General features: G+C 46.0%; 1 protein-coding gene across 2 annotated transcripts in view; it reads right to left on the bottom strand.

The window, feature by feature from the left end:
* Positions 1-6,540: 6,540 nt before the first annotated feature.
* LOC115567474 (uncharacterized) overlaps positions 6,541-8,588 on the bottom strand; it is a 51,284-nt gene continuing 49,236 nt past the window's right edge. For both annotated transcript variants that reach the window (XM_030394126.1, XM_030394124.1), the window contains one exon: positions 6,541-6,623. In XM_030394126.1, coding sequence (XP_030249986.1) covers positions 6,600-6,623 — 24 coding nt within the window. In that variant the 3' untranslated portion in view covers positions 6,541-6,599. The remainder of the gene's footprint in view (positions 6,624-8,588) is intronic.

Genomic DNA, 8,588 nt, shown 5'->3' with positions numbered 1-8,588 from the left:
CTGAGTGTGGTTGTGTGAGGTGACATGTCAGAGTGTGGTGGTGTGAAGTGACATGCCAGAGTGTGCTGGTCTGAAGTGACATGAAAGAGTGTGGTCGTGTGACGTGACATGCCAGGGTGTGCTGGTGTGACGTGACATGGCAGAGTGTGGTGGTGTGATGTGACATGCCAGTGTGGTGGTGTGACGTGAAATGACAGAGTCTGGTGGTGTGACCCAGGGTGTGGTGGTGAGACATGACATGGCTGAGTGTGTTGTGGTGGTGTGACGTGACATGCCAGAGTGCAGTGGTGTGATGTGACATGCCAGGGTGTGCTGGTGTGACGTGACATGGCAGAGTGTGGTGGTGTGATGTGACATGCCACATGGTGGTGGTGTAATGTGACATTTCAGAGTGTGGTGTTGTGACGTGACATGCCAGAGTGTGGGATGTCACATCACAACATAACAAACCTGAGTGTGGTTGTGTGAGGTGACATGTCAGAGTGTGGTGGTGTGACGTGACACGCCATAGTTTGCTGGTGTGACGTGACATTTCAGAGTGTGGTAGTGTGACTTGACATGCCAGAGTGTGCTGTGTGACGTGACATGGCAGAGTGTGGTGTTGTGACGTGACATGCCAGAGTGTGGGATGTCACATCACAACATAACAAACCTGAGTGTGGTTGTGTGAGGTGACATGTCAGAGTGTGGTGGTGTGACGTGACACACCATAGTGTGCTGGTGTGACGTGACATTTCAGAGTGTGGTAGTGTGAAGGGACATGCCAGGGCGTGGAGTTGTGACGTGACATTGCAGAGTTTAGTGGTGTGGCGTGACAGGCCAGAGTTCGGTTGTGTGACGTGACATGCCAGAGTGTGGTGGTGTGACATGCCAGAGTGACGTGACATGTCAGAGTGTGCTGGTGTGAAGTGACATGAAAGAGTGTGGTCGTGTGACGTGACATGCCAGGGTGTGCTGGTGTGACGTGACATGGCAGAGTGTGGTGGTGTGATGTGACATGCCACATGGTGGTGGTGTAACGTGACATGAAAGAGTGTGGTCGTGTAACGTGACATTTCAGAGTGTGGTGTTGTGACGTGACATGCCAGAGTGTGGGATGTCACATCACAACATAACAAACCTGAGTGTGGTTGTGTGAGGTGACATGTCAGAGTGTGGTGGTGTGAAGTGACATGCCAGAGTGTGCTGGTGTGAAGTGACATGAAAGAGTGTGGTCGTGTGACGTGACATGCCAGGGTGTGCTGGTGTGACGTGACATGGCAGAGTGTGGTGGTGTGATGTGACATGCCAGTGTGGTGGTGTGACGTGAAATGACAGAGTCTGGTGGTGTGACCCAGGGTGTGGTGGTGAGACATGACATGGCTGAGTGTGTTGTGGTGGTGTGACGTGACATGCCAGAGTGCAGTGGTGTGATGTGACATGCCAGGGTGTGCTGGTGTGACGTGACATGGCAGAGTGTGGTGGTGTGATGTGACATGCCACATGGTGGTGGTGTAATGTGACATTTCAGAGTGTGGTGTTGTGACGTGACATGCCAGAGTGTGGGATGTTACATCACAACATAACAAACCTGAGTGTGGTTGTGTGAGGTGACATGTCAGAGTGTGGTGGTGTGACGTGACACGCCATAGTGTGCTGGTGTGACGTGACATTTCAGAGTGTGGTAGTGTGACTTGACATGCCAGAGTGTGCTTTGTGACGTGACATGGCAGAGTGTGGTGTTGTGACGTGACATGCCAGAGTGTGGGATGTCACATCACAACATAACAAACCTGAGTGTGGTTGTGTGAGGTGACATGTCAGAGTGTGGTGGTGTGACGTGACACACCATAGTGTGCTGGTGTGACGTGACATTTCAGAGTGTGGTAGTGTGACTTGACATGCCAGAGTGTGCTGTGTGACGTGACATGGCAGAGTGTGGTGGTGTGATGTGACATGCCACATGGTGGTGGTGTAACGTGACATGAAAGAGTGTGGTCGTGTAACGTGACATGAAAGAGTGTGGTGTTGTGACGTGACATGCCAGGGTGTGCTGGTGTGACGTGACATAGCAGAGTGTGGTGGTGTGACCTGACATGACAGAGTATGGTGGTGTGACCCAGAGTGTGGTGGTGTGATGTGACGTGCCAGGGTGTGGTGATGTGACGTGGCATGCCAGAGTGTGGTGTGGTGGTGTGACGTGACATGCCATAGTGTGGTGGTGTGACCCAAAGTGTGGTGGTGTGAAGTGACATACCAGAGAGTGCTTGTGTGACATGCCAGAGTGACGTGACATGCCAGAGTGTGCTGGTGTGATGTGACATGACAGACTGTGGTGGTGTGATGAGACATGCCACATGGTGGTGGTGTAACGTGACATGAAAGAGTGTGGTCGTGTAACGTGACATGAAAGAGTGTGGTGTTGTGACGTGACATGCCAGGGTGTGCTGGTGTGACGTGACATAGCAGAGTGTGCTTGTGTGATGTGACATGACAGAGTGTGGTATAGTGGTGTGATGTGACATGCCAGAGAGTGGTGGTGTGACGTGACATGGGAGAGTGTGGTGGTGTAACGTGACATGCCATAGTGTGGTGGTGTGACCCATAGTGTGGTGGTGTGAAGTGACATACCAGAGAGTGCTTGCGTGACATGCCAGAGTGACGTGACATGCCAGAGTGTGCTGGTGTGATGTGACATGACAGACTGTGGTGGTGTGATGAGACATGCCACATGGTGGTGGTGTGACGTGACATGAAAGAGTGTGGTCGTGTAACGTGACATGAAAGAGTGTGGTGTTGTGACGTGACATGACAGAGTATGGTGGTGTGACCCAGAGTGTGGTGGTGTGATGTGGCATGCCAGAGTGTGGTGTGGTGGTGTGACGTGACATGCCAGGGTGTGCTGGTGTGACGTGACATAGCAGAGTGTGGTGGTGTGACCTGACATGACAGAGTATGGTGGTGTGACCCAGAGTGTGGTGGTGTGATGTGACGTGCCAGGGTGTGGTGATGTGACGTGGCATGCCAGAGTGTGGTGTGGTGGTGTGACGTGACATGCCAGAGAATGACGGTGTTAAGTGACATGTCAGAGAGTGGTGGTGTGACGTGACATATGAGAGTGTGGTGGTGTGAAGTGACATACCAGAGTGTGGTGGTGTGACGTGAAATGTTGGAGTATGGTGGTGTGACCCAGAGGGTGGTGGTGTGACCCTGAGAGTGGTGGTGTGACATTTAAGGGTGTGGTTGTGTGATGTGACATGCCAGGGTGTGGTGTTGTGAAGTTACATTGCAGATTTTGGTGGTGTGGCGTGACATGAGTGTGGGGGTGTAACATGACATGCCAGAGTGTGGTGGTATGACCCTGAGTGTTGTGTTTTGATGTGACATGCCAGGGTGTGGTGTTGTGACGTGATATTGCAGTTTGGTGGTATGGTGTCACATTCAAGAGTGTGGTCGTGTGATATGACATGCCAGAATGTGCTGTTGTGACATGACATGGCAGAGTTTGGTGGTGTGACGTGACATGCAAGGGTGTGGTTGTGTGGCGTGACATGCCAGAGTGTGGTGGTGTGACGTGAAGTGCCAGAGTGTGCTGGTGACATACCAGATGCGTCACATTCAAGAGTGTGGTCGTGTGATGTGACACACCAGGGTTCTGGTGTGTGACCTGACATTGCAGAGTTTGGTGGATTGGCGTGACATGCCAGGTTGTGGTGGTGTGACGTGACATACCAGAGTGTGGTGGTGTAACAAGACATGCCAGAGTACGGTGGTGTGACGTGACATGCCAGACTGTGGTGGTGTGATGTGACATTGCAGAGTTTGGTGGTGTGGCGTGACATGCCAGAGTGTGGTGGTGTGACGTGACATGGTGTAGTGGGAGACTACCTCCTTATCCGTCAAATTATTCCACTATCAGGCCCAGAAAATCCGCTCAGAGGTTAAAATCCAAATTAAAGGAGAAACAGCCCAGATTTTAAATCCAACTCAGAGGCGAAATCCGCTCAGAACCTAAGTCCAGACCAGAGGTGTAATCCACTCAGAACCTAAGTCCAGACCAGAGGTGAAATCCGCTCAGAACCCAAGTCCCAAATTTGCTCCAAGGGCTAAGTCCCAAAACTGCTCCAGAGACTAAGTCCAAATCAGAGGCGAGGCAGCAGTTCTTCAGTCAAAAAGGTGTTTATTCCAAGAGAAGTTATAAATCCATTAGGTACCCCCAAACAACTGACAAATCTCCCCGGATCACCACCTGTTATACCTGGGGGTCAGTGTCACCAACGCCCCTTCTTGGACCACCCCCCTCGTCATGATCACGCGAGACTATCATTTTAATATTTTTTAATATCTTCCCTAATGGCTGCAAAGTGTCTCACCCAGGCCTCTATCTTGGCCTTGGGTGGGCTGCGGCGTCACCTGTTGCTTCCTCACTCCAGCCCTGTTATTATAAAGGGAGCATCTGACCTTGGTCTTACATCAGGCTCATATTCACTGTTAGCACACAACTGCAAGGTGTATTTCTCAAATCAATTTATATGCATGATCATGACCCAATTTATATTTGCCACTACAATGGCAGAGTGTGGTGGTGTGACGTGACATATCAGAGTATGGTGGTGTGACCGAAAGTGTGGTGACGTGAAATGCTAGAGTGTGGTGGTGTGACCCAGAGTGTGGTGGTATGACGTGACATGCTGGAGTGTGATTGTATGAGCCAGAGAGTGGTGTTGTGACGTGACATGCCAGAGTGTGCTGCTGTGATGTGAAAAGACAGAGTGTGGTTGTGTGACGTGACATTCCGGAGTGTGGTGGTGTGGCATGACATGCCAGAGTGTATTGTGGTGGTGTGACTTGAAATGCCACAGTGTGGTGGTGTGACATGACATGCCAGAGTGTGGTGGTGTGGCATGACAGAGACATTTTTGATGCGAACCATTCTAGACTACAGAACGAAGGAAACCAAGTTAAGGTTTTACATTTTTCCCCCAAAAAACGGAAAAATTGTTTCCCGGGAGAGATTTTGTTTTCACGGGACAGCTGATGAAAAAAGAGAACAATTCTGGGAAAAACGGGACGGGTGGCAACTCTAAGTATCTCACTGAAAAAAGGTCTGTATGTTAGTAAGTTTGACCACCTCAGAATATATGAATTTGGATAAATAACATGGTAGACGTTTTTTCAGTTGTAGTTTAAATCATTTTCTGCCATAAATCACTTGTGCCGATTTTCAAGCTGTGAGAGAAGTGTCTTTTGGCATTCTGACCTGTATTTCATTGAAAAAAGATTTTTCAAATTGATGTACAACCTTAGAATCTATGAATTTGGATAAATATTATGGCAAACATGATTTCAGTTGTGTTTTAATTCGTTTCTGGTCAAAACTCACTTATGGCATTTTTCAAGCTGTTCTCAGTGAGAGAACATCTTTTGTCACTCTGATACAGACTCAACTGTATCTCACTGAAACAAGATTTTTCAAGTAAGCTTCCTACCTTAGAATGTTTGAAGTTGGATAACTATCATGGCAAGCATGGTTTCAGTGTTTCTTTAATTCGTTTTGCGTCAAAACTCACTCATGGGAAGTTTGCATTTTTAAGGAGCATCTTTTTGCACTTTGAAATAGATTGATGAGAATGATAAGATGAGAACTGGTCAAACACCAAATCCCACACATATTTGTTTTCTAGAAGTTGTTGATTGCTTTGAAATAACTGTAATGGTTATCGCCAGAATATTTATGTGTTGAGTAACAGGAGACATTGCTGAACTCACTCATGCCGTTTATATTTGTAAAATTGTTGTAGATTGTAAAATGAGGGCACCAGAGCGAGAGACACAACAGGTACCGTCTGCCCTCCTCCAGAAATGTATGCTCAAAATTCACATTGTGGCTTATTGGGGAGCTGCTGGAGTTCTTGCCGCTCTCGGGCTTCCAAATCAAGCTGAAGGGAATTTTTCTCCCAGCTGCTCTCCACTCTGGGGTGCGGCGGTTGATGATGTCACGCACTCTAGCTGACGCAATACACACCCATTATAAAATCAAAAGACTGGCTAAAAATCCTTAAAACTAAAACTGCAATGATTTCAAAACCGTACAAGATTTTAAAAAACTGAATACAGGTCCATAGTTCAAGGTTTGCTGACTCGTTTAAAGTTGGAATGGTGTCTCTAGCTCAAGGTATGAGAGACAAGAAGAGGTTGAAAGTTGATGAGTTTTGAAGAGGATTTGAAGATTTTCCCATTTGATTCAATGTTGAAAGAGTTTAAGAAGCTGAACATTTCAATAGTTGAACGGTTTCTATAGCTGAAGGTATGCTGAAGTTGTAGCAGAATGAATTTTGAGAAAATCACCATAAGGATGAATGGGAAAAATTTTGCAGAAAAAGCTGAATATTTCCAAAAGTATGAAAGATAGAAAAGCCAAAGTAATAGCCATCATGTCCTTAAAAAGCTGAACATAATGGCATAATGCCTTCTGCATTCACAACCAATTAGAAATTAAATACAGTAGGATAATGCTGCAAAACATGGACCCCTGACCCCCTCATACCAGTTTGGCCTATAGCTCCGTCTCCTCTTCCCCATCAAAGTGGTTGGGAATATAGTCAACTTGGGCTGCACTGCTACATTGTTGGACTTGCTGATATCTGTGGAAAGATGCACAGTAAACATAGGGCACAACTATAAACAACAATTATTTACTTATGTATGCATGTATTTTACAATGTAGGCAAAGTATTTGTTTTTTTTAAAACATAAGAATCACATATCAATGATGCAAAAAATTAATTATGGCAGAAAGTTTCATTTTATGGACACACTGTACTATGAATTGTAATGACACTGTTCTTCTCTCTGTCCCTTTACGTTTTCTTCCTCCTCACCCTCTTCTTCATCCTCACCCTCTGTAATGTCCCTCTCTGTGTAAGTGCCCTCACTTTCATCACCTGCCTTCTCTCCAACCTCCACCAACTCCTCTGGCTCTCCCTCTTCCTGCTCCTCAGCTCTCTAAATACCTTGATATGTTTCTCTCATTTTTTTAATTTACTGGGGCAAAAAGGCGTCATTCTAAATATCTGTCGTATGTCCATTGGTCACTGGCAGGCCACACACACAAACACAGAGAGAGATATTAATGCTAGGAGTTATCTTTCACAAATCTCATACCTGTGTGTTATAAATAGCCTATATATATAGACCTGCTGTGTGTGTGTGTGTGTGTGTGTGTGTGTGTGTAGTATATACTACTATGCCTGCATGAATGTGATGTGATTATTATTGTTGAAAAGCCTGGTTCAGGTTAAGTTAGTTTGATAGTCAGATACAACTGAAAAATCACAGATATAGATCCAGGAATGAAAACAAATTAATTCACAAAGCCACAGTGAGTGTTTTCACACATACTGCAGTGTACAGTGATTTGTCGTTTCGCTTTTCGGCTAATAAACAAGTTTGTTTTCACTCTGGTCCAAATGCCGCGCCACTGGCAGGGCTTCATGTTTTCATGATGACTGACCAGAAAAGACACGCGTGACGTCATGTTTACATGACTCCCGATTGTTAAAATGAGTCTCAAAGTTACATAAACTTTAACAACCGAGACACACGTACACACTACACAAGTACGCAGTTTATTTTTCGTGCTGCTGTTTTTGTTTAATAAACAAACCGCTCCAGTTTGACTGTAGACGTGCTAATGGCGCTAACGGAGCTAACTGGTAAACGGTGCCTGGACTACAGTGCTCACCGATATGGTATCGGAATCGGAACAATTCTAGGTAAAAGAAAAAGAAGTGTGAGACACAGCTTTGGAGCAACTTACTTAGTTGATTCACAACACTACAACTAGGGATGGGCGATATGGTCTAAAAAAATTATCACGATAATTTCTGGCATTTATCCCGGTAACGATAAAAGTGACGATAAAAAATACCAATTCACCTGTACTGCAAAACTGTAATGACTCAAATCAAACAAGTTTGAAATGTGAGAACAGATTCAACATTTATTCAAACTCTAAGGCACAAACAGTGGCAGTTAGCTTATAAAATCATTTGCCTGAATCCTTCTTTCTCCACAGGTTGGAGTGGCAACATGTCTTTAGCCAGGTAAAACGCCACTGCCTACGTTAATTCTTTCCATCGTTTGCTTTGCTTATCATATGGTATGGAATGAGCAAATGCGTCACCAATTTTCGTCTGGCAAAGAGTTTTCTCACCGGAGGCTTTGGCTGAAGTTGACGCTGTCGCTTTTGCTGCATCCGTGCACATTTTCTACACTTTACATTTTCATATTCTGGTTTGTGCTGGTGTTTTAGGAGGTGAAACAAATTGGTAGTGTTACCACCCTTTGCAATTACCGTGTTTTTTACAAACTCTGCATATAACAGAGTTTTGCTCCATGTCAGACTTATCGTAACCAAACCAGTTCCAGATAATCGAGCTGGAGCCTTGTTTAGAAATTTTTTGACGGTATATCGCAAACGGTAAAATATCGCCCATTCCTAACTACAACTAAACGGATTCTCACTCTGGCCAAGCCTCGCCCATGCAAGTAACCATCCATCCCTACCTCCCCACCTCCCCTACGTAACACGGGCAGATACTGTTGAT

The sequence above is a fragment of the Sparus aurata genome, chromosome 17 (assembly GCF_900880675.1).
Source record: "Sparus aurata chromosome 17, fSpaAur1.1, whole genome shotgun sequence".
Lineage (NCBI taxonomy): Eukaryota > Metazoa > Chordata > Actinopteri > Spariformes > Sparidae > Sparus > Sparus aurata.
Note: the sequence above shows the minus strand (reverse complement) of the source record. Positions and strands in the feature narration are given on the sequence as shown.